This window comes from Stegostoma tigrinum, chromosome 6 (assembly GCF_030684315.1).
Source record: "Stegostoma tigrinum isolate sSteTig4 chromosome 6, sSteTig4.hap1, whole genome shotgun sequence".
NCBI lineage: Eukaryota > Metazoa > Chordata > Chondrichthyes > Orectolobiformes > Stegostomatidae > Stegostoma > Stegostoma tigrinum.
Window position 1 is genome coordinate 11,938,229 of NC_081359.1, and position 26,410 is coordinate 11,964,638.

At 39.9% G+C, this 26,410-nt stretch overlaps 1 protein-coding gene across 2 annotated transcripts; it reads left to right on the forward strand.

Annotated features, from left to right (window-relative positions):
- Nucleotides 1-57: 57 nt before the first annotated feature.
- Nucleotides 58-26,410, forward strand: LOC125453354 (palmitoyl-protein thioesterase ABHD10, mitochondrial-like). Of its 2 annotated transcripts, XM_048532808.2 has the most exons (5): nt 58-192; nt 7,327-7,507; nt 12,217-12,328; nt 21,343-21,480; nt 24,974-26,211. In XM_048532808.2, the coding sequence occupies exons 1-5, from the start codon at nt 60-62 to the stop codon at nt 25,313-25,315; spliced, it is 906 nt and encodes a 301-aa protein (XP_048388765.1). In that variant the 5' UTR covers nt 58-59; the 3' UTR covers nt 25,316-26,211. The 2 variants fall into 2 exon arrangements, with proteins under 2 accessions (XP_048388765.1, XP_059502409.1); XM_059646426.1 differs by lacking the exon at nt 21,343-21,480 and having other exon boundaries at nt 24,974-26,410.

A 26,410-nucleotide genomic window follows, 5' to 3' on the forward strand; every position in this document is an offset into this window, starting at 1 on the left:
TACCCACGAAGCACCGCCCTCCAACTGACGAATATTTACGAGACCCCGCCTATCCTCTCATGAATATTCAGTGTCCCTTCCCATTCGCCCCTCTTGGTGTTATGGCGGCTGCAGTACTGCGTCGGTTGCCGGGCCTGATCGCTGTAGGAAGCAGCGCCTTGTGGCGGCCGGTACCCTGGCCTCATGCTGTGGGTGAGTTGATGAAGGTTCCTGTGGTCGGGGCAAATCCGACTGTGAGAAATGGACACGTTTGATTTAAAGCCTGAGCAGGTGGCCCCTGGTCTTGGGGGTGTTGGGGGGGCGGGGTTAGGGTGTCCAGGGTAAAAGCCCTTCAGTTCGCATTGGGAATTCGAGCTGGGTTGGGGAGCGTATGATGACCTGAGTCCTCCTGCTTTCTTAACGTAGTACTGCCTAATCGTCATGGGAAAATCAGTATCCAACAGATAGACCCTAGCCCCTAAGTGGAGAAAGTTCTGTGATCAGTCAGGCCCATACTAATCCTTGGAGAACCATGATATCTGCATCTTTCCATATTTTAGCTAAGTGTCAGTATCAGTGTTTCATGGAAAGATTTTCTCTGTGAGCCCTGGTGGCTTTTTCCCTGCCAATCCTGTGCCATTCCCCCTTGTTAATTATGCAACCAGCCCCCATGGCACCTTCTTGTTGAATCTTGCACTGGCTGAGATGTTAGTGCCACTGCTGTCTGTGCTTTCTGCTGCTCGCATCACTTCTTGGAAGTAGATGGCCAAGTATTGAAAGTTGGCACCTTGCTTTGTAAATAGGTTGGTGGAGAATGATGCCTTTTTTTTCCCTTAGGTGCCATATCCTGTGAACATAATTGGAATAATAGGCTGGGTCAGTGTAGTGTGCATGACCCAGAGCAGTGCTGCAAAGTGGCTAGCCAAGTTTGTGCTTTGCAAGAGTACGTGACACCATTTTCTCTGCTACCTTGTACTCAATCTAAGTCAGCCGTTGCACACTTCTCACAAAGGCTGCTGGTCTGCAGTTGTCACTAGGCAGCATCTTAAGTTCAATGACTCTCACCCACATCATTCTGCTAAAGTATGAAATCTTCCTATCCTATGCATTTGTTTGAGAACCATCCCACCTTTCCTGAAACTGCACCATCAGTAACAGCTCTCTTTTGTGCATCCCCACCCTGCATCTGTCCTGATTACCTCATTCAAGACATGCTTCCTTATAATAGGGCCAAAAGGGCAAAGACAGGTGGCTGGGTGACTGACATTCATCTCCTCAGCCAGCATAAGCAGGACATAATTTTGAGTTAGTGGGAGAGGGACAAGACTGCCAAGATACCTGGTGCAGATCTCTAAGATGCAGTAATACTGATCACTGGTGAAGTAGATCTTGATTGAGCAAACCTTTTTCTGCCTATGAATTGAGGTCTATTATAAATGGTGCTCCGTGATAGTTTTAAGAGCCTTCACTGAGGTAAAACCAGTGATGTTTGCAAATCCTGCAGGGGAAAAGAGATGAAGTGATGAGATCTTGCACAAATTGAATTGATAATATCCTTGATTGTTTTTTTGTGAGATGAGGTCTGGGAGATTCCGTGCAGCTTCCCAATGAAAACTTGGGGCAAGCCAGTCACACATGTTAATAATCAGTCTCTGGGATGGTATGGTATACACAACTACAAGTCCTGCTCCAAGTGATAGCTCAGTTCTCCTGTGGGTTCTTAAGACATCCTTAGTCTGTTGCTGCACTGAAATTTTGTCGTCTGGAGGAAATGACAGCTAGACTGTAAGCTCTTGGCCTTTTAAACCTCCTCCCCATCCTAAGGGGGACTTATGTTGTTGCTTTTTCTTTTGTAATGTGTTCAGCATCCAGTGAAGCTTGCTTTACTCCTGCAATTGCTGATGCCTTTGATTCCCTTCTGTAAATCAATACTGTCTTTGAATGACAGTGACATGATGATATCCATCCACGTTGCTGGACCCATTCAGAATGGCTCAATGAACCTTTGTAGGGAACATCAGCAATATAGTATCTTAACAGTGATATGATTTTCTGAGCAGTTGTATCAAACTCAAATGAGACTTTAACACAGGCTGCCACACAGAAGGACATGGGGACCTCTTAGTACGGCCATGAAATTACCTTCAAATGAATCTCTGGGATTTTACCTTTTATGCAGATAATGTATCATATGTGTTGTGGCACCAATTCATTTGGATATTGTGATGGTGATAGTGGTGCCACTTGCTTCCCCCCACCTATGCTTTCCTCCGTGCCCATCAGGCACACAAAGCAACATTTCAAATAAGGATCCATGTTCTTACATTCTTGCGCTTCATTTGAGAGGAGAGGAGCCCCCATGTTCCTGCAGCAGTGGGATGTTTGGAAGGTATTTATGAATTAGAGTGCAAGCGACCCTTAAGATGGTTTTCAATCATTTCCGCTTCACAAAGCTAAATTGGATGAATTTGTCATGATTGACATTTGCATGATTACTTGTGACTGACATTTGTGATGTTTAATAGTTCACTCCATGAGCTGCACGTGCACGGTAATTTGACGCTAAATGTACGTCATCATTGAACCTATGGAAGCCTGATCAATGCAAGTGCTTCCCATTGCCCACAAAGTATACCTGGCCCCCTCATGAGATGAAATAAAACAAACTGACACCACCCTCGTGCATGCTCAAAGCCCCTTTTCATCTTATAATTGTGCAGCTGAGACTTGGAGAAAATGGAAGGTATTGAGACTGCACTCCTGAGACTGAATCCCAAGCTCTGTCGAAAAGTTAAAACAATTTTTGTGCTCTTAGATCTTGATAAAGCTGTGTTGTAGGGCACACAGATGAGGGACAATGATTTTGTTAGATTTGGATTAATGGTATCAATAATTGAGGTGACAGAGCATTTAAGCAGGGTAACAACACCAGAGCTATCATGGTGGTTGGAGAGCCAAAGGAATGAAAATCTATAATTAAAGAAAGCGTTTGAGATAACTAACATGCTTTATTGAGGTGAGGGAAATCTGAATAAAGGAAGGAGAGGATTAATATTAGATAAGGAAATAATGAAGTCAGAAATGACTTTGTCACTGATTGAAGATCCAGCGGCATCTGAAAGACAACTAAAACTTATCAGGGATAGTAGGAACTGCTGATTCTGGAGTCTGAGTGAACAAGGTGTGGAGCTGGATAAATACAGCAGGCCTGGCAGCATCAGAGGAGCAGGGAAGCTGATGTTTCAGGTCCGGACCCTAGTTCAGAAATGGGGGAGGGGAAGGGGGGCTCAGAAATAGAAAGGAGAGAGGGGCAGGTGGTGAGAGGTGATTACTTGTGACCAACATTTATAATGTGTAATGTTTGTTCACTGCATGAGCTGCATATGTACAGTAATTTGTTGCTAAATCTATGTCACCAATGAATCTGCAGAAGCCTGATCAAACAAGTGCCTTCCAGAATGACCTCCCATAGATCACAAAGTATACCAGGCCCCCTCAGACGAGATGAAACAAAACAAACTGACACCTTCGTGCATACCATCTTCAATCTCCGCCTCCCCCGTCTCTATTTATTCCAGAGCCCCCTTCCCCCTCCCCCTCTGAAGAAGGGTCCAGACCCAGAACGTCAGCTTTCCTGTCCCTCTGATGCTGCCTGGCCTGCTCTGTTCATCCAGCTCCACACCTTGTTATCTAAAACTTAGCAGGGGTATGCTTGGAGAGTGAACATGAAGGATAAGATTGAGAAGAACATGACAGTAGTGAAATCTGAGGAGAGTTGCTTTTGAGAATTCAAGTGTAGGTTTAAATCAATGAGGAAGAGAGGCTGAAGAAAGAGTGGATGAAGAATATTTTGGGAAAGAAGTTAGCATTGGAAAACAATAAACTGATAGTTTTGAATACTACATGAAGCATGAAAAAAGGAGAGGTGCCAAAGTGAGATAACAAGATGTAGAGCTGGACGAACACAGCAGGCCAAGCAGCATCATAGGAGCAGGAAAGCTGACGTTTCAGGACTAGGCCCTTCTTCAGAAATGGGGGAGGGGGAAGGGGGCTCTGGAATAAATGGGGGGGGTTGCAGAGATAGAAGTTGAAGAGACAGATGGTGGTGAGCTATAGTGACAATATAAAGTCATGAAAGTTGTTTAAGTAAAACAGATTTGTGAGCATCGGTATTTTTATTGGGGGCTGAAATTCCTATCCTTGGACGTGGCTCAGCTTTCTTATGTGGGTTGATACGGTTATGATGTCACCTAGCTAAGGATATGTTGGATCACTGCTTTTACCCCACTTCCCGAATCTATTTTTTTCATGAAAACATCGTTGAAAGATGTTAGTCTAGCCAGGTCTGATGACATCATCCTGAAAATTTTCACCAGTCCCATTTAACTTAGTTGAACCTCACAAAAGAGCAGTTTCTTGTAAATTAGAAGGCCAATTCTCTGGTAGTTGATTGTGGAAGATTTGTATGGAAACGACCAAATTCAGAAACTGGGCAATACAAAAATAATTACAGAGATAGTAGGAACTGCTGATGTTGGAGGATCTGAGATAACACGGTGTGAAGTTGGATGAACACAGCAGGCCAAGCAGCATCAGAGCAGCAGGAAAACTTGACGTTTTGGGTCGAGACCCTTCTTCAGAAATATTCACAGCTTTAGCTAACGTTGTCATTTATCTGGATTGTGGCTCTGTGCAGCAGTATAAAATTAGCCTCAATAATAGTTTTCTCCCTCCACAAAGAGTCTCTTTCCATGCTGTATGTTTCTATGACTCGCCTTTCTGCCAACGTAATATAGGCATCTTCATAGACCATGCCCTTCTTGAACGTTTCCAGAGCAGAGAATGGTGTGCAGAGCATGTCGGCAGTGTTGAGAGAGCGTTGGAGAGGTAAGGGGAATATAAATGATGCATCATTGATGTGAGTGGAAGCCCGTATTCTCCCTCACGTCAGAACAGGGATTTCTAGAGCTGCAAAATTAATCATAATTTACGTTCTTGAACAAACTGTGAAATATCTATGTTGACTGCCAACATAGCTATTCAGCTGTCTGTTTTGCTGTTTTTATGAGGGAGTAATTGTGTTATTTTTAAATGTTGCTTGTTCATCAAAGCATTTATCCATCAGAATTTTAATTCACGTACATGTTTGCCATTCTCTCAAAAGTTTAATGCATTATTCTGTTTTATCTAAAATTCCACTGAAAATGTTGAACAAGTTGCATATGTTTTATTATTGTTTGTATTTCATAGGCCCTGTTGCTTTGCTTTGCTTCATGCACTTCTGTGCTGCATGACCAAGATCAGATGATTGAGGCTCTTGTGACCCAGCCAATTTTCAATAACTGTCAAGCAGGCCCATTAATTGTACAAATACTAAAGGTTGCACTGTGTCATAAATAACGTGTTAGTTGCCAAGAATGTAATCTTGTTGCTCTGAAGAATATTGTTCTTCTTTTCTGATATCTTCCCTTGGAATCTGCAACTTTGCAATTGATATCTCGCTGAACAGCTGAGAACATAATATAGTGTGACATTTCAACGCAATAATGAAGACTTTGTTGTCACAGTTTCTGGTTTGGGGCGTAATACCTAGCTCCCACCTTTAGGCAATTGTTGATTCAATACTGACACATTACCAGTACTGGGAAAAGTGCGAGTAGCATTGTCATGATCTTTACCTATGGTAATAGATCACCACCTCGCATGCTCTTATCATCTAGCTCTCTTACTTTATCATGTCTATTCAATTTAACACGCCATCCCAAATATGATCCCTTGCCCCTGTGCTTTACTTTAAAGCCTTCTGTATGCACTCCCTCCCTTCAATCTGATTGACTCAACAGCCTGCTGGCTTCTTTCCTTATTGCTAGATGCTGAAGGTAATGCCAAATTCAGTGGCATTTTGGAGTAGAAGAAATTTACATGTTAGAACCCATTTAAAAATTTAAATGGAACTTTTTGAATTTTGTGTTGTGCACTGTCCTTTGTCAGCTGACTCTAAAATTTAAGCCTTTGTGTAAAAGAAGAAACAACGTTTAGTTGGTTGTTGAAAGGGAGAAAGCATGTATTAGGAGTTGGAGATGGGCACACTAAGAGCAATGAGAAAAAGTATGATAAAAACAGGAAGAAGTGAAACTTAGATCTAAACAAAAACTAAGTGAAAAGGAAATGTTATGAGAAGATGGACAACATGGAGGTAAAAATATCTATTTCCAATATCATGAGCTTTCAGGTAACAATAAATGTATAAAGTTCTTCACTGATGGGGAAGGCATCAGGAAGCCCACCCATCCATGGGTAAATAATAATAAAATGTGAGGCTGGATGAACACAGCAGGCCAAGCAGCATCTCGGGAGCACAAAAGCTGACGTTTCGGGCCGAGACCCTTCATCAGAGAGGGGGATGGGGGGAGGGAACTGGAATAAATAGGGAGAGAGGGGGAGGCGGACCGAAGATGGAGAGTAAAGAAGATAGGTGGAGAGAGTGTAGGTGGGGAGGTAGGGAGGGGATAGGTCAGTCCAGGGAAGACGGACAGGTCAAGGAGGTGGGATGAGGTTAGTAGGTAGCGGGGGGTGCGGCTTGGGGTGGGAGGAAGGGATGGGTGAGAGGAAGAACCGGTTAGGGAGGCAGAGACAGGTTGGGGGTGAGAGATAATGGGAACTGCAGATGCTGGAGATTCCAAGATAATAAAATGTGAGGCTGGATGAACACAGCAGGCCAAGCAGCATCTCAGGAGCACAAAAGCTGACGTTTCGGGCCTAGACCCTTCATCAGAGAGGGGGATGGGGGGAGGGAACTGGAATAAATAGGGAGAGAGGGGGAGGCGGACCTCTCCACCTATCTTCTTTACTCTCCATCTTCGGTCCGCCTCCCCCTCTCTCCCTATTTATTCCAGTTCCCTCCCCCCATCCCCCTCTCTGATGAAGGGTCTAGGCCCGAAACGTCAGCTTTTGTGCTCCTGAGATGCTGCTTGGCCTGCTGTGTTCATCCAGCCTCACATTTTATTATCTTGGAATCTCCAGCATCTGCAGTTCCCATTATCTCATGGGTAAATAATGACTATTTTGTAAGGGCTGTTGCAGGTAGCAGATTCCCTGCGTGCCTATTTAAATAGCTCTGAGTCCATAGGCGAGACTCCCAGGTTACCTTCCCCTCCTGACTGTCCACTCTAGCTACGTACCTACCAGAGCTGGAGCGAGTTCACCCTCAACATTTTAGCTGGAAGTGGGGACACAGTCTTCCAGTTAAATTCAATCCTTTGTTCTTTATCAGTGCATTTGAGCAGACTTTTATTTAACCACTGTAAAGATTGACTGTCAATGTTGATCCATGTTTTGGTGTTCTAGGGTGCTGTAAGAAATCCACCAAATACCTAGCTCGTCCAGATCAACCTAAGTTAGCATATAAGAAAATAAAAGGTAGAAGCCCAGGAGTCATTTTCCTGCCTGGTTTTGCCTCAACTATGAAGGCACAGAAAGGATTGGAGCTTGAGGATTTCTGCAAATCACTTGGGCATTCATTTATCAGGTCTGTATAGAAATAGTTACAATAGAATCACATATTGCTCTTAAGAAAAGCAACGGCAATGTTTTGTTACATTAAATGTATTTTATTCGAAAGGAATGACCAATCTCGATTTACTGTTCAGGTGCAGTATAGTTTCCCATCTTTTCTCTGTTCTCTGCTGCCGTGATTTAAATTAAAACTAACGTCTCATGTGAAATGAAGTCGATGTTGTACAATACAGTTCTGATTTCATTTCAGTTTATTTTCTGAACTCAACTGTGGCCCGAACAGTGGAAAGGCAGCAAATTGTGATCTGTTCCATTTTTCTTTTCTGAATAATTGGGAGTGTTTTTTTTCTTTTGCAATCCTGTTCCAAAAAAAATCAGTTGGTTATTGGAATTAAGTATATGCAAGACAATTTCTAATATATGCCTAAAATGTAATGACATGTATTTTCTTCTTTTGTTAAGGGTAGCGACTGAATTCAGGAATGGTAATGCCATTGAATATGAAAGGGTGATGGTCAGATTATCTCCCTTGTTTGAGGTCATTATCTGGCCCGTGTATTGTGCAAATGTATCTTTATTTGTCACATCAGCCTAAGCATGAATGCTTACACATCTGAAAAGTTGCACGTATTGTGAACGCTGGGTATTGTTCAATTCTCAGCAACCATTCCTGCTTCTAACTTAATGATGGAGCGCACATTATTCCTGAAGCAACTAAGGATGATTAGGTCTAGGGCACCACCCAAGGAGCTCCTGAAACAATCTCCTGGGACTGAAATGATTTAACTTCCAACAACCCACCGTCTTCCTTTTGTATTGGATATTTCTCCAACTGTCTGAGACCTTTTTTTGTGGTTCTCATTGACTTTGACTGTTTAAAGTCATCATTGGTCAAAGGCTACCTTAATCACAAGTCACTCTCACCTTGTCCATTTTTTGGAGCAAGACAGATCAGGATCAGAGTAGCCCTGGTATTACCCAAGCTGAGCATCAGGAAACAGTTTATTACTATGTAAATGCTACTTGACAGCACTGTCAATGATCACTTCCATCAGTTTGATTGAGAGTAGATTGATTGGGTTTATTAAGCTCACATCATTTAAGCCTGAGCCTATAAAGACAATGGCTATTTTATTTTATGTTTTAAAGTAGTATGGAATCTGGACAATTAGCTTTGATCCAAGATTGAGTCCAAGAGATTTGGTTACATTTTGTGATTTCTGTATAGACTGGAATGAACTTTTTTCCTAGAAAATCATTAAAACAAATGTCTAAATGAATGACTCCCCGTTGAAAAGACATTCAGGGTCCAAGATTACTTGTGGAGTTTACGGCACTTTTAAGTATTTATGGAAACTCAAATACAGTCGTCACGGCATACATGGAGTCTGCAAACTCAAAACCTAACAGAGACGTTTAGAAATTGTCATTTAGCAGTACAAAGCTTGGATATTGCTGCAAAAAGATATATTTTGTCAAAGCATTTCACCTTGCACTCATCTTGACAGTTCACAAGAAATATCAAAGTGAAAGGAAAGCAATGTTTCATACTCTGAGAGGAGAGTGCTGATCGGTTGGCAAGATGACTGTGATTGGTTGAGCCGTTGCTATGGAGGATGCACTAGTTAATGGTGACAGATAATTAACTGCCAAGCTTTGTTTAAATTTGAAATCAGGCAGGTCATCTTTGATTCATTTCTCTGGGCAAAGTCTTGACCAGAGAAAAGCCAAAACCTATTTGATTGAGTTGAAATTGGCATAGCGTGCGTTTTCTTTCTATTTGTAAAGAGCAGGGCCCTTTTTATACTAATATATGTAGCTTCCCAGTGCATGCAAGTATAATATCTCTGACCCTAGCTCAACCTAAATTGGTTGTCAGTATAATTTTTCTCACACTCTGGCTTCTTTAGCAGATAATACCCAATCGTGTCATCAGAATAATGGCCAAAATGATTTCTGCAAGCGTGAGCTGGTTGACTGTAGTCAACAGCTTCCTTACGGCAAACAGTTGAAAGGATATTTTATTTGAGATGGTCACCATCTTTGAAATGTATGGCCTCCATACCTATCATCACACCAAACTGAAATTCATATTCTGCAATTCTCATTTGTGCAAAAGGCAGAATGTCTTTTCAGCTTAACTGCAGCATCCTGTTAGTGTTGAGCACCCCTCATGTTGCAATTACATACAGACAGTGTGAAACATCTGACTTTACCTGCTACTCAAACTTTTGAGATTAACTAACTCTTCCAGGGTTGAGGTAAACTGAGAACTTTTCAGGATCAGTAGTGAAGTTCGGAGAAACTGTTTTATCACAGGCAACTGTCTTGTTGACATTTAATGGTTTATTGCATCAGGATGGCTCATGACAGAATCATTTGTGTGAACAATAGTAATATTGATACTATAGTCACACAATCAAACCTGACATGAGATATCAATTTGTACCATTCCAAAGTCTGGTAATTAACTCCCAGCAGTCTTGTCTGAATGTACAGTCAGTTCAAACAGTGAACAGAGGGCTCATTTGTTTTCAACTACAATATTACATCACTTCAAATACATGCTCGGTGACACTTTGCATGAAAATACAGAAGCTTCAAACCTCCAGTTATCTTCCAAGAAACAGTGGGAAATCCTTCAGGCTTGCAGCATGTTCATCTTGTAAGATGTGAGATTTGTTTCTGATTATTTAGTTATTAATCTCTGTTCAAGTGTCATCTCCAGAACTCTGGAGTTCCTGCATCTGTGTTTTGAGGGAGAGAATTTTCATTACATTTACATTTTGGGTGTTATGTAAAGTAAACCTTTTTTTTTCTTTTGTTTAATTTTGACAGCTTGTTTATGTCAGTCCTTAAAGTGACAATATTAAAAAAAACTAGTAAAGTAAATTTTGCTGTAGACAGCCAAGAGATGAAGCAAAAGGAGAAAAAATGTCTCTCACAGGTCACTTGCATTTGGCATACTGTTTGTGGATGGGATATAGCTGAGCAATTTTCCAGTGTCTGGTAGATGCTAAAAGAGAAAATAGGCAATAGGAGGGACTGAAATGGGAAATAAATAGTATTGGACAGGGGGGAAAATAAACTGTAGGTTTTCTGTAATCGCAAATTATGTACCAACAATTAGATGTACTAACTACTAGAAGATGTGAACGTCTGGGTAATTGTTTAATATAGTCATGTGTATTAGTTCAAATGTGATTGGATAATGGAGTCTAGTCGGAGGAATCAAAGGGTTAAAGTCACCCTTTCAGGGGCCAGTATTCTACTATATTTGAACAGCTTAGCGTGAAAATTATAAAGATCTGAAGCACACATTTTTACTATGATGGCCAGAATATTGTCAGAGCCCGTAGTCTTCAGGAATAAAAAAAGCTGAAGGACGGGTTACTGTTGATGGGCTGAATGCGGCCATGTGAACATTGGGAATATTACAATCTGGGATTCAGTGCTGTGTGGGCAGGGTGTTGTGCTTCCAGACTTTACATGTTTAAAAACTCGGTGACTTATTATACATAGTATTGATGCTAAATTTCTTTGAGAAGTAAGAATTTACTTCTGCAAGAGTGCAGTCTGGGACGCAATGGCTGAACCTTTATTAGGCTTAAATAAAAGTTGAAATGTAATGAGCACAGTCAATAATAAATATATTTTACTTGGGGCAATTTCAACAAGCTAACGGGTAGGAATAGATGAAATATGTTGGGAAGAAAAGATAGAAAATAGGTCAGTACACAAATCGTGAGAGTTGTTTAAATTGTACATGACTAGAAAATTAAGTTTTAAGTACAATTGACAGAGATACATAAATGCTATGATTAACTTGCATACAATATGCATGGAAGTAAAATCAGATAAATAAATGCATACATACACCTACAGGCAATGCAAATATAAGAACATTGTTAACTGGTGGAAATACTTACAATTGTGGCCAAAATTAAGATTTATAGTCCAATTCATATGATTACAAAAACAGTGATCTAACTAATAGAATAATACAAATGAATACATGAGCATGATTTAAAAAAAAACTCCCCTCCCCTCCCCTCCCTTGTTTTTAAGAGCAAAACGCTGACACTGCTGGAACTCTAAAATAAAAGCAGAACATTCAGGATGCATTAACAGTATTGACACTTAGTGGAAACTGGAAGAGAGTTGCCATCTCAGTCTGTGACCTTGCACCACAACTTCTGATGAATGATTACAGACTTGAAACATTATTTTTGTTCCTGTCTCCACAGTGCTGCCAGATCTGCTGATTATTTCCAACACTTTCTGTTTTATTCCTGTCCTCTCCTAGCATCCAGTGTATTTTGTTTCTGGTTCATTGGCCTCTAACAAGAAAACATGACACCGATCCCCTCCTCTCGGGACTGGTTCAAAAACTGATTAAAACAAGTGGGCCTTGGTCGATTTTATTTTTGTGAAGCATTTTGATTTGCATTAATACAAATTTTGTAACGAGTTCTGGCCTTATTAAGAATTAACTAAGTTGCTGTTACCATTTAGAAATCAATAGTTAGTCTTCATTTTGTTTTTGGGGTGTGAAGCAATTCATAAATCTTTTGATTTTTAAGTGTTTTGCTTATCAGCTATGTAGCAGTAGTTTAGACATCTCTCCGGATATAATATTCCATAATTTTGTCTTTTAAAGTGATTTTAAAAACCTGAAAATTTGTCTTGTGTTTTACAACATTTTGGTTTTATCCTTACAAGGTTTGACTATTCAGGATGTGGTGCGTCCGAAGGAAAGTTCAGCGAGAGTACAATAGGACAGTGGAAGAAGGATGTTTTGGCTGTGCTTGATGAACTGTCAGAAGGACCACAAGTAAGATTTTAATGCCAAACTATTAGGAACAGACTTGTTTTGCAGTAGATTCAAAGGTACATGACGAGAATTTCCATTGACTGTAACTGTAAAAGGCAAGTGGTTGTATTGCCAACTGCTGTATATTTGGGTATGTAGAAAACAATAAGGGTCAACTTGTATTTTATGAGATGATGACTAGCAAACTGTAAGAATGTTATCCATGTCAGGAAAAATTGGCTGTCTGACAAATTGTTGCTTTACCCCATCACTGTGATTCATAAATGTGACATTTCTGTATCACATGTGCCCAGCATGTTTTGGAACTCGACTGTTTGCAACTTGATATTGTTTTCAATCCCGAGATGAATTTTTGGCCCATGTATCTTGTCCATCACAAAGATTGCACATTTCTTCCTTGGTATATTTGCTGATGAAACTCTCATCCCTCTTCATCTCTGAATTGTCTGTTCTAATGCCTTTATGGCATATCTCCCAAGTTGTTGTTTTCAGTCATCTAAAGTTTTCTTTCTTGTAAAGAAAGAGTTTTCATTTTCTATCACACTACTTGTGACCACCAGATGCCCCAAAGCACTTTTCAACCAGTGAATTACTTTTGAGCTGTAGCTACTGTTGTAATCTAGGCAACACAAGGGTGAGTTGTATACCGTGAACTCTCTCTCAAACAAGAGTATGATTCCATCCAGATCATCTAGCTTTGTGATGTTGATCGAAGAATTATTGGCCAGGACACATGGCATAACTCAGGATTAGGAGTTTTGATGAATGCTCACAGACCTGAAATGTCCAAGCATTGCGCTGGAGTGTCAGTTTGGATCATTACTTCCAAGTCCTGATGTAGAACCTGACTGAGGTGAGAATGCTATAAACTGACCCATGAATACATTGCATCCGAGACAAAGCCTCACTTAGCCTTCACTCTGTCTTGCTGACTGCAATTGGCTCACACCCAGCATTGCCTTTAAATTAAAGTTCTCATCCTTGTGATCACAGTTCCTCATGGTCTTGTTGCCCTATATCTCAAAATACTGTCCATTCTTCTGACTGTAACATTGTGAAAACCGCTCTGCTTCAATATTTTATGATCTAGAATGTACCTGCTACCGCCCTGTTTCTCTCCTTTTGAAATCATCCTGAGAAGCCCCTTCTGGCCAAATGTTTAATCACTGCTTCTAATTTTACCTCCTTTAGTCCTGCATCCATTTTCTTTTAATTCAGTCATGTAATGTAGGCATCTCTGGTGAAGCCAGCATATATTGTTCATTCCTCATTTCTCAGGGGAGGGTTAGGAGAGCAATATTCTTGAAACACTGCAGTCCACGTGATATGGCTACATGCCAGTAATGTTAGGAATCCAGACCACAGTAAAAGGCCTGCCATAGAGTTTCAAGTCAGAATAATGGGTGGCTTGGAGGGAAACTTTGCATGTGGTACTGCCATTTTCTTCCAAGTGGTAGAAGTCACAGGTTTGGAAGGTGCAACCAATGGACCACATTGAAGTGCAGTTTGAAGATGGTGCATATTGCTGCAGTTGTGCCTGTGGTGAGGGGAGTAAACATTTCAACATGATGGATAGGATTCCATTCAAGTGGATTGCACTGTCCTGGATTGTATTGAGCTTGTTAGGTATTTCTAATGGTGCACTTATCCGGCCAATTGAAGAGTATTCCATCACACGGGAGTCTAAAACTAGGTGACGTTGGTTTACGTTGAGAGGGGAAAGATATAGAAGGGACCTAAGGGGCAACCTTTTCACACAGAGGATGGTGTGTGTATGGATAGAGCTACCAGAGGAGGTGCTGGAGGTTGGTACAATTATGACATTTAAAAGGCATCTGGATGGGTTTATGAATAGGAAGTGTTTGGAGGGATATGGGTGAAAAGGGATCAGATTTATATAAGATATTTGGTTGTCAGGGATGAGTGGGACTGAAGGGCCTCTTTCCATGCTCTATATCTCTGACACTATGACCATTGACATGAGCTGAAAATCATGGGCATGCTTATGGGAATCAAGTGGTGTGTTAGTTACTCCAGAGTTTCCAGTTGATCAACAGTAAAATCTAGAATGTAAATTAATTTAAGCAGTAATAGTGCCATTGATTGTCAAAGGGACATTGATTAGATTCTCTCTTTTTCGAGATGGTGACTTTAGTAATTGAGCAGCACATATTATTCCCCTCCCCCCAATTTATTTGCCAACCTATTATTGTCAGGTAGGTATGAACTGAGTCATCATCTGAGGAGTTATGAATAGAATGCTGTACTTTATATTCAATAAAGAGCATTCCATTTCCTATCCTAATGTGAAGTGAACATCATTTGAAGTAGGTGAAAATAGTTGGGTCTTCAACCCACACAATCATCATCTTTGTGTTAATGTAACTCCAGTTAGTGAAGAATTTTGACCTGATTGGAATTAAATGCAATTTTATGAAGGGTCCTGGATACTGCCTTGAGTTCAGGGCAGTCAGTTTTGATTTGCCTCTTGAATTCACTTTTTTTTTGTCTTTGTTTAGACCAAAGTTGTGATGGGATCAGGAGCTGAGTAGCCCTAGCAGGGTCTAAAATGAGCATCTGTAAGAAGATTATTAGCTGTGAAAGTGTCACGTGATAATACTATTATATCTTACATCGCTTTGCTGTTGATTAACAAACTGAAAGGGCACTCATTGGTTAGATTAGATTGTCATGCTTTTTGTGGAAGGGACATTCTAGGGCAATCTTCCACTTTATTGGATTGTTGTCAGTGTTGGAACAGCTTGGTTAGGAATGCAGCTAAGTCTGTACTGCAGGTCTTCAGTATTACAGCTGAGATGTTGTTGGGGCCCAAAGTAGCCCCGTTGCCAGATCCACTGCCTTCAGCTGTTTCTTGATATTGTGTAGAATAATCAAATTGGTTGAAGACATCTGTGATGCTGAGATGGATCTTCGGTTATGCATCCATGTGTTGTGGGTAAATAACCACAAGTCACTTTTAATTCTGCTACTTATTAAGAAATCTTACAGTCAATCAAATACTGAAACTGGAGTAAACGTCATTGCCTTTAGCAACCAAAATAAGACCCCTCAAGAAAGCAAGGTAAGCCTTGCAACTCAGCTTGGCTATTATCCGATTAATGGTGGAACTTGACCACGATTCCAGCCAACAGTGTTTGTCTCTGGAAGTGTCCAAGGTTTGATCCCTGTGCAGTGTTATTCTTTGAAGTTCTGCTAAAAGGAGAATCTGGTGTTTAATTCTTAAACAGATTTTAATCCTCCAGGTCTAGGTGTGATATTATTGATTTTTTTTAAGTCCTTTCATCCAAGTTACTCTAAGTCTGCAGTTTATCTTATCAACAGAAGCAGTTTATTTGTTCCTTATCACATTTGGCCTTTATTGTCTGTTTGAAGACACCATTTTCCTGAAACTAACTCTTTAAATTCTGGCATTCCGTTCTCCTTGTAGTATAAAGCAGTTCGTAATCAAGCAGATGTCAAAATAGTTTTGTTCATGCAGTTTTAACTCCCTCTTTCCCCAGACATGGCTAATTGCTTTCAATTCCTGTATAAGTTTGTCCTTGTCCTTTATTACTTTATCCCAGACATGGTTACTGCTGCTTCTTGTTCATTCAATCCATGAGCACTTATTAAAGTTCTGATATCTATAATATCACACCTGGTTGAGATGTCACAAAAGCTTTAGCCTTGTCCCTTAATCCTTAACATGCTAAACACTGATGTGGTTGTTTATGGAGCTTGGTCCAGTTATTTGTTTAATTGTTCACCATCATTCATAACTATGTGACAGGACTGCAGAGTTTTGACTTAATTCATTCCTGCCTGGCTTAGTATGACCATGACGTGCTGTTTCCACTGTTCAGCATGCAAGTACTCGTGTCTTGTAGTTTCATCCAGTTAGTACAATCTTTGGTATGTATGGTATTGCTCCTGTCATGTCTTCCCACACTTAGTGAAATTGTGTAGTTTCCATATTTTGACTGTAATTATAACATGAAGGATATGCCAGGGCATGGAATTACAGATTGTGATTGAATACAGTTCTGCCATTTCTGATGAGCAGCTGGATCTGAACTTCGTCTAACACTGTATTAGCGCCACACAACATGGTGAGTGTGCTCAGTGTGAAGAAGGGACAACATGTCCATAGAGACTGTGGGCAATGGTCACTCCTGTAAGTGTTGTCATTAATAGAAGCATATATTGCAGGTGCCCTGTCATTTTTCCCTCTTGTGAAAAAGATTGAGGAAAATTAACAAGTGTAGTTCACTCCTACTGCAATCTACCACTTTGTCCATAATGTTACACATTCACTACCTGGCATCACTGAATTTTAATAGTACAGAAGGAGGCCATCAGGCACAGGCCTTTTAATTCGAGCCCATTCTCAAATGTTAATAAGAAGGACTTTGCAGACTCGACTGGACACTGAACCTCAGACCTGGTGCCAAAGTCTGCTAGGTGTGCCGTGCAATTTTACTCTTATTCAACATTTGTTGTGGTTTGATGTAATCGATGGCATGCTTAACTATTTTTGAAACAATTAAGAAAGAACCACATCAATGCAAGTCTGAGGCACATGTAGACCGGACCTGATAGAGGCACATTCCCTTCCCTGAAAGAGACCAATAAACCAAATGAATTTTTCAGCAATCCTTCCAGGTTTAGTTAATACATTTGAAATTCCCTGATTTGACTTGGTGGCTGTAGATCGTAAGTCAAGTCAGGTTTTTGGATTACTAGTTCAATAATATTACCAGTATGCCAATATGCTCATAAACGGTCCTTTACATTCACCCACAGGATTTGGACGTCACTGGCTGGCTCAACGTTTATTATCCATCCCTAATTACTCTTGAGTAGTTGATGATGAACTGTCGTCTTGAACCTCTGCAGTCCATTTGGTCTGTTGCAACTTTCCTAGTATCGGTTATATATCATTCCTGTTACACTATTCATTTATTAACTCATTTATTAACTCCAAGTCAGTAACTGGAAACTGCATGATCTCCTTATCCCTCCAATCAGAATTTGCTGACCACCTCCCCCAAAATCACAATCTAAGCCTGCAGTGCAATCTGAAGTGATCATCTTTACTTAGTGGTTCCTGAAAGGAGAGAGAGGACCTAACTGAAGAGATCTCGCAATAAAGCCTTTTTACGAACATGTAATGCAAGGTTTAAGATGATGTGGAGGTGACAATGTTGGATTGGGCTGCACAAGGTCAGAAATCACATAACACCAGGTGATAGTCCAAGAGGCTTATTTGAAATCACAAGTTTTCAGAAGCACTGCTTCTTTGTTAGGTGGGCTCCTGCAATTACTAATAAACTATCTGTGTTTCAAAAGATAAATGAGCAAAATACTGTCTCACTAATCGTTTATCAGTTGCCCTGCCAGACCTAGCTGGTTTAATGAACTCTGAACTGCTCTCGTCCACTGCTCACACGGCATGCTCATTCATTTGTTCCATTTGCTGTCTTCTAATTTGCTCAGTAGGATTATTACAGATACTAGTATTTATTGTGATCTTCCAAAATTGACATCAGTTATTCATGTAGTCACTTCTTTAAAACTCAAGGATGTAAGCCAAAAGATCCCAGAGATTAGGATTTGCTTACTTTCAGTCCCTGTTCAACTGTAGCTTCACAGATTCCTTCTGCAATCTGATCCATCATGACAGAACTGCTGCTCCCATTATTTCTTGACACTGAAGAGAATGGGTCCAAGGCTGTCTATTGAACCATAGGTCATAGCTGGAGACAGACTCATTTATAGAAGCCACTGTTAACCTCTAAAGTCTTACTAAGATACCATATGAGCTGTCCATTACTCTAAGAGTTCTAGTTGATAGGACATCACCCTTCTTCTATGGCTTACCCATGTGAGCTGTTCATCAGAGCTAATATATGACTCTTCCTCTTGGCAAGCTGACAGCTTGGTTTGCCTTCCACTTAGATGGCTGCTGGCACCCAGGGGGTTCCATTTGATCCTGTATGCACTATATTATCCAGTTTATGCACTGTTCTGGTCTTCGAGCTGTTCCTTATGACACTGGTAGTAATTGACACAGTACTTACTATCTTGTTGACTTCCTGTTCTGTGGTGTGTGGCTGTACCTCCTTTTCCATTTCCTTCGGGAGGAATCAAAGTGGATATTGCTTCTGAAAATCTGCATCTGGAAGAGTTAGGGTGCAGTGTGTCTGGCCACTGTAGGACCATGTTTCTGATAGGATGACCTGATGCTTGCAAGTAAGGATTGTTTGGGAATTAGGATTCAGGAATAAATATGAATAAGAAAAGGAGTGACCACATACCTCTTGGTAAAATGTCCCAATAGACAATAGGTGCTGGATTAGGCCATTCGGCCCTTTTGAGCCAGCACCACCATTCATTATGATCATGGCTGATCATTCCACAATCAGTATCCTGTTCCTGCCTTATCCCCATAACCCTTGATTCCACTATCTTTAAGAGCTCTATCCATCTCTTTCTTGAAAGTATCCAGAGACTTGGCCTCCATTGCCTTCTGGGGCAGAGCATCCCATATATCCACCACTCTCTGGGTGAAGAAGTTTTTCCTCAACTCAGTTCTAAATGGCCTACCCCTTATTTTTAAACTGTGTCCTCTGGTTCTGGACTCACCCATCGGCGGAAACATGCTTCCTGCCTCCAGAGTGTCCGATCCCTTTATAATCTTATACGTCTCAATCAGATCCCCTCTCATCCTTCTAAACTCAAATATATACAAGCCCAGTCGCTCCAATCTTTCAACATATGATAATCCCGCCATTCTGGGAATTGACCTCGTGAACCTATGCTGCACTCCCTCAATAGCAAGAATGTCCTTCCTCAAATTTGGAGACCAAAACTGCACACAATACTCCAGGTGCGGTCTCACCAGGGCCCTATACAGCTGCAGCAGGACCTCTTTGCTCCTATACTCAATTCCTCTTGTTATGAAGGCCAGCATGCCACTAGCTTTCTTCACTGCCTGCTGTACCTACACGCTTGCTTTCATTGACTGGGGTACAAGAACACCTAGATCTCGTTGTACTTCCCCTTTACCTAACTTGACTCCATTGAGATAGTAACCTGCCTTCCTGTTTTTGCCACCAAAGTAGATAACCACACAGTTATCCACATTAAACTGCATCTGCCATGCTTCCGCCCACTCACCTAGCCTGTCCAAGTCACCCTGTATTCTCATAACATCCTCCTCACATTTCACACTGCCACCCAGCTTTGTGTCATCAGCAAATTTGCTCATATTACTTCTAATGCCTTCGTCTGTATCATTAATGTATATTGTAAATAGCTGCAGTCCCAGCACCAAACCTTGTGGTACACCACTGGTCACCGCCTGCCATTTTGAAAGGGACGCATTTATCACTACTCTTTGCTTCCTGTCAGCCAGGCAATTTTCAATCCAAGTCAGTATTTTGCCCCCAATACCATGTCCCCTAATTTTGCTCACCAATGTCCTATGTGGGACTTTATCAAAGGCTTTCTGAAAGTCCAGGTACACTACATCCACTGGTTCCCCCTTGTCCATCTTCATCGATACATCCTCAAAAAATTACAGAAGATTAGTCAAGCACGATTTCCCCTTCGTAAATCCGTGCTGACTCTGACCTATCCTGTTACTGCTATCCAAACGAGTCGTAATTTCATCTTTTATCATTGACTCCAGCATCTTTCCCACCACTGACGTCAGGCTAACCTGTCTATAATTTCCTGTTTTCTCTCTCCCTCCATTCTTGAAAAGTGGGACAACATTAGCCACCCTCCAATCTGCAGGAACTGATCCTGAATCTACAGAACATTTGAAAATGATTACCAACGCATCCACGATTTCTAGAGCCACCTCCTTACGTACCCCGGGATGCAGATTATCAGGTCCTGGGGACTTATCAGCCTTCAGACCTAATAGTCTATCTAACACCATTTCCTGCCTAATACAAATTCCCTTCAGTTCATGCATTACCCTAGGTCCTTCAGCCACTATTACATCTGGGAGATTGATTATGTCTTCCCTACTGAAGACAGATCCAAAGTACCTATTCAACTCTTCTGCCATTTCCTTGTTCCCCATAATAAATTCACCCGTTTCTGACCTCAAGGGCCCAATTTTCGTCTTAACCTTTTTTTTCTTTTCACATATTTAAAAAAGCTTTCACTATCCTCCTTTATATTTTTGTCTCTGTAACAATGGTAAATGTTTTATGTCTTGTGATTGCCACAGTAGATTAAAAACTGAAGATTATGAATGAGTATTGATGGGTGTTTGTGTGCGTGTCTTCTGGGATGTCTCGTGTGTAAAGAATCATAGCGTATGTCTAGTATGAGTAAAGCCTAAAAAGAATCTATTATTGTTGGTTCTTTGAATATTTTTGTAATCTTAAATGGTAAAGGCATGTTGAGATTGTGGTGCAATTATTGAGAAGCATGTTTGCCATTTGTGTCAAATAGTTCAATTTTTCTACAACACTCTAGTGGTGCAGAGCTCCTAACTGCCAGCATCTCAGCAATCTCCTCCCACATGATATGCAATGTTATTTGCACATTCTGTGATTACAGAGCATTCTCCGTCCTTTGTACTCCTTCCACTAGGGGCTTCAGTGCCACATCCAGTAACCTGTGAGCACTCCTTCAGACCTTGAGCTATCCTGAAACTTACCATTGTCTCTAAGCTGATACACTTCACACCTTTAGAGGAAATGTGAATGTCCCACTCCTACATGAAAATTGTTCCTAATCATCTTGTCCATTTTACCTCTTCTAGGCAAGTCTAAAATGTAGAAGTTGCCAATTAGTTTACAAATTGCAAGCAAAAATCAAATATTAAACAACGTATGTTATTAACGTAGTAACCCCCCCAGTGTCTCTTTTCATTCATTTCCTAAAATAACCCTCTTAAAACTCTCTCTTTGATAATTAGACAGTTGGGAGAGAAATATGAATGTATCTCATTCATCCGGAATAGTAAATGCATTTTTTTTTTAAATATTTAGGTTCTGGTAGGTTCCAGTATGGGTGGATGGCTGATGCTGCTAGCTGCAATAGCCCGCCCTGATAAAATAGCTGCACTCATTGGCATAGCTACAGGGGCTGATTATTTGATAAATGCTTTCAAACAGCTTCCTTTGGAGGTAAGTGCAGTGCATTTTTAACTTGGACTCTCTAATTATTTTTGCTCAATATGTTTATTCGAAATCCATAAACTCGTAATATGTTTTACCCTTAACGGTTCATCTTTGTCCTTTCTCCTCCTCCACACTATCACACCTCATCCAACTGAACTAATGGCTTTTGAACATGGTAAAGTCAGAATAATCGCATCTTTCAACTAAAACAGTCATTTTTCCAAAATAAAAAATAATTGCCAATGTGGCTAACTCACCAAGGTTGCCTTCAGCTACTTTCAGCTTCTTTCACCTACTCTCGTATTCCACTTCCTTTTTCAATAAATGCTAATGTTTCATTTTACTTCCAAATTATTCACTGTACCTTCAAAATAACCTTTTGTGATTCATCTACTAGGATATGCAGATTGCTCCGCTTCTCTGATCCTCTGATCTGACAGAAAGATTCAAATTCATGTGGAATCTTACCAGATAGGGAATAGATAGGGAGGAAATGTTGCCACCAGTGACTGGATTGAAAACAAGTGAGAACGGATTTAAATTCATTAGTAAAAGAACCAACAGTGTTATGACACAGAGACAGACTAAATCAGTCTAAAATATACATTTAGCCAAACTATATCAGGCATTCTGCCTCAGCATTTGCTATACAGTAAAATTAAACCTTCAAAGACCCTCAAATAGTGACTCCTGTGGTTCCTAACAAAACTTTTAAATAGCCAATCCTCAGCTCTGCAAATAATTAATTTCCAGACATTGGTTTGTATTTTAAACACAGGGCTTAACTATTTGTTAAATGCACTAAACTTTAGCAGAGAAAATTAAATTGAATGGTAAGCTGAAAAATGTCTGTGCTTTCAACTCAACATTTGTTTTCAGCCCCTTTCACGTAAACAGAGTTAAGTGTTAAATGAAACAAAATAGAGAACTGGTCAAATTACTTAAATGGCTTTCACAATGCATTGTTTCCCAGGCATAGATGTGGACTCATGGTGCTTTTCTGAACTGTTAATTAGACTTACCTTAGTTCACCCAGGGAAAGGCAGCAATATTTCTAACTCCTTTTGTGCTCCTGAGATGCTGCTTGGCCAGCTTTTGTGCTCCTGAGATGCTGCTTGGCCTGCTGTGTTCATCCAGCCTCACATTTTATTATCTTGGAATCTCCAGCATCTGCAGTTCCCATTATCTCTAATATTTCTAACTCCGCTCTCTATTGTTTGGACTTCTGGAAGCTGGTGCTGATTAGGCAGGGATCTTCCAAATCTTCATGTTGCCCCATTAGCAGTCCAAAAGCCATCTCTCAGAAAACAAAGTTTTTAAAAAAAAAACTTTAATTCTGTTTCCAACCTGATAGGCTGATCAACTCTTTACAAAGACTCAATTACCATTCCACAACTGTCACATGCTTGTGTCTCTTCCAGACTTGCTAAAACCAATTCCCAGCTACTGACCTCATTAATAGCCATCTCCTGCTACCAGTTTGAACACAGTGCCTTTCCTGTGGTCAGTGTGTCTGTTGGAATCCCTTTTAATCAGAAATCAACTCGCAATCAGCTGCCAGGCTTGGCGTCTCAGAAAGGCGTGTTTGGTCTGTTCTTTTCTTTTTGTCACAAACAGTTCCAAAGTCCACAAGTCACTTCCAGCTGTCAGTTCAAAATTGATCAAAAGAATAAAAATAAAACATCCGCGAGGATTCTAACAAAAATCAAATGAGGAGAAAAGGCTTTCACACAAGTAGTTAGGGTCTGGAGTGGAGGCAGATCCTTTTGAAGCATTCAAAGTAGAATTAGACAGATATTGGAAAGGGAAGAATATGTAGGGTTACAGGGCGGAGACGGGAGAATCGCACTAAGTGAGAGTGATAATGGGAACTGCAGATGCTGGAGAATCCAAGATAACAAAGTGTGGAGCTGGATGAACACAGCAGGCCAAGCAGCATCTCAGGAGCACAAAAGCTGACATTTCGGGCCTAGACCCTTCATCAGAGGACTAAGCACTAAGTGAGATGCTTGTTTGGAGAGCCAGTGCAGATACAGTGGGCCGAATGGTCATCTATGTTATAATAATTTAATGATTCTGTGAGCTCCAAGTCCTGAAATAAATATTTAAATGCTTCTTTTCTTCTGCCAAAGTGGACATCACTTTCTAACGTTATACTCCATCTGCTAAGATCGGTAACCTATCTATATCCCTTTGCAGACTCACTACCTTCTTTTTGTCTACTTAGTTCCTTAGCTGTCTTAGTGTGAGTAGCAAGTTTAGCTATTGTATATACATAGAAATAAATAATTTAATCTTACTTTCAGAGTTGATTGGCCACGTCTTTTTTTTTAAAAGTCTTTGAAAACTTAATTTTACCTTTTTGTTAACTATTTTATGGACTTTAAAAAGTGAGAATGTCGACATAATGGAAGCTGGATTGCAGAGATTATGAACTATGTGAAATTTATTTGTGTAAAGCTACCTGAAGCTTATTCTGTTGCCTAACTGGCTAGTCTCAAACACAAGTTCCAAAATGCAAATGCAACAAACCAGCTGGTTTAATATATGCTTTTGTAGACGGTTTCAACACAATGTACAGCTGAAATAAATAGATTAATATAAAATCTTACAAAGTTTTGTTCGATTGAGTTTCTTTCCACTGGGCATATCAGACTTCGAGGCAGTTCAAGTTGTTGTCAGCACTTACTGATATAAAATATTGTTTTTTTTTGAAAAATCAAGTGAAACAACATTTATTAACATTTTCAGTACAAAGCATACTGTAAATACACAAGGATCAAGAGTGAATTCTGATATTCCTGTTCTATAGTACATTCCAAAGCAGTGAAATACATTGTGTAATTGTTTTAAAAATCTGAACAAGAATCTGTATCTAAAATTAAAAACTAAAAATATTGGAAATACTCAGCAGGTCAGACAGCATCTGTGGAGAGAGGAATAAAGTTATGCTCACTACTTCTTCTGATAAGCAACAATTTACGGAAGGGAATGTCGGCTCTAAAAAAATGTCTAAACTTAATTCATTAAGTCTGAAGGTGTCTTTGGAATATACAGTATTATTTGAGAGAGGAAATACAATTGTACAAGGCTTTTAATGCCTGTGTTCAACATGGAATGTTAAAGTTGGCAATGTCCCTAATCCATAACTGCTAGCCTAGAAAACTAGCAAAAGCTAATTAACAACATGAATGTTTTGTGTGCATTAGATACTATGCTTTGGATTTTGTCTGACTAGAAATACCATTTAAGAGACAAATCCATGTAGACGTGCATAGAATACACAGTAGCACTGGCATCATTAGTTAATCCTAGTGAGCAGATAGTGATTTTTTTTTGTTCTGCAGCTGTTTAAGTATAAGTGGTTATACATAGACCCTGGATAGTGAAGTGATGTAGTCAATTATCAGGTAATGCTGATCGTGAGCAATCACAATGTGTTGTAATAATCTGGTGTGATATTTTCCAATGTTTTCTAATTCCGTGTTGTTTCTCATAGACACAGAAAGAAATAGAAGCAAAAGGAGAATGGTACTTGCCAAACCTCCAAAAGGGTTCAGAATTCCACAAGATTCCTTACACCTTTCTTAAAGATGCTGAAAATCACCGTGTGTTGCATAGTACCATTCCAATAACTTGTCCTGTGAGGCTTATACATGGTATGAAGGATGATCATATTCCTTGGCAGATCTCACTGAACGTGGCACAAAATGTTCTTTCTTCGGATGTTGATCTTATTCTTCGCAAACATGGTCAGCATCGAATGGCTGAAAAAGACGATGTCAAATTGATAGTAAACATAATTGATGATGTAATAGACAAACTTAGAACAATGGCATAACTGTGAAGGTTTAGAAATTAGTACCACACATGTAAATAGTTAACTGTACTCTGAATGAATGGAAGCCATTTTCATTGTTGGTTCCTGTGAAGTCAATACTCTATGCAAAACATTTTTAAACTGCTCACAACATCTGTTGTGAGCAATGTACCTTAGAGAAAAAGTTTGTTCTCAGCAACTGAAAATGATGCCCACATTTTGGTAAATGGCCAACATGAGGCAATATCTGATCGCACGCCATTTGAGCAGTGAGCATTGCTTGTGTAATCTAATTCCTAAAGATATGTAGCTATACCTGTTACTTTGTAATGCTACAGCTGGTGGACTGATTTTACTTTCCCATTGGTCATTTAAATGGAAATAATATCCCATACGTGATTAATAAGATGCGTCTCAAATTGCTGCATTTGTACATAGGTATGCTAGCAGTCTCAATCAAAAGAATCTAATACTATTGCCAGACATATTTGCTAACTACAATTCAGTTTTTTTTTCTCTGTTCCTGTGTACATATTATGCATTACTTTTGATAATGTGACTGATTTCTATAATATCTGTGCTTTGAGTCTCAAAACTTGCATTGTATAATAGTTGTGTTTTCTACTACTATATGCTGGGAACATCCCTGGAAAAAATAAATTGCTAATGTTGATATTTTATAAAACTGGTTGTAGAAGTAATATAAAAACATGCTATTTCATAAATCATTGGAACTTTGTCCATACTTTCATATTAACTTCAAGATTGGTGTCTCATCAAGAATGTTGCATTGAGGAGATATTGAGATAAAATATTTTGTCCTGAACAGCTATAATGGATTTGCTAAAATTTTTCAATATTTTTAGGAAAACTACAGAGTTACATCAAATATTGCAGCATAACATATCACCTGCCTTCTGAGACTTAGATGCAGTTTGATTTCATAGTAAATAAACAACTCTCGGTTAGATAATTGATAAGAGGAAACCATGAAAATGTCTGCTGTGTAAACTGGAAGGCCAGCCCTGCGTGAAAGGGATTTTTTTATTTGTTTTCAAAATACCTCTTAATAACTTTACAGATAGTAACCTATGCAATTTCAAGCACATTGTCAGA

Excerpts from the sequence above, each read along its gene's own strand:
- LOC125453354 (XM_048532808.2), top strand. The coding sequence starts at position 60 with ATGAATATTCAGTGTCCCTTCCCATTCGCCCCTCTTGGTGTTATGGCG. Across the intron at positions 12,329-21,342 it reads AACTGTCAGAAGGACCACAA|GTTCTGGTAGGTTCCAGTAT; the intron begins GTAAGATTTTAA and ends TTAAATATTTAG. Across the intron at positions 21,481-24,973 it reads TCAAACAGCTTCCTTTGGAG|ACACAGAAAGAAATAGAAGC; the intron begins GTAAGTGCAGTG and ends TGTTTCTCATAG.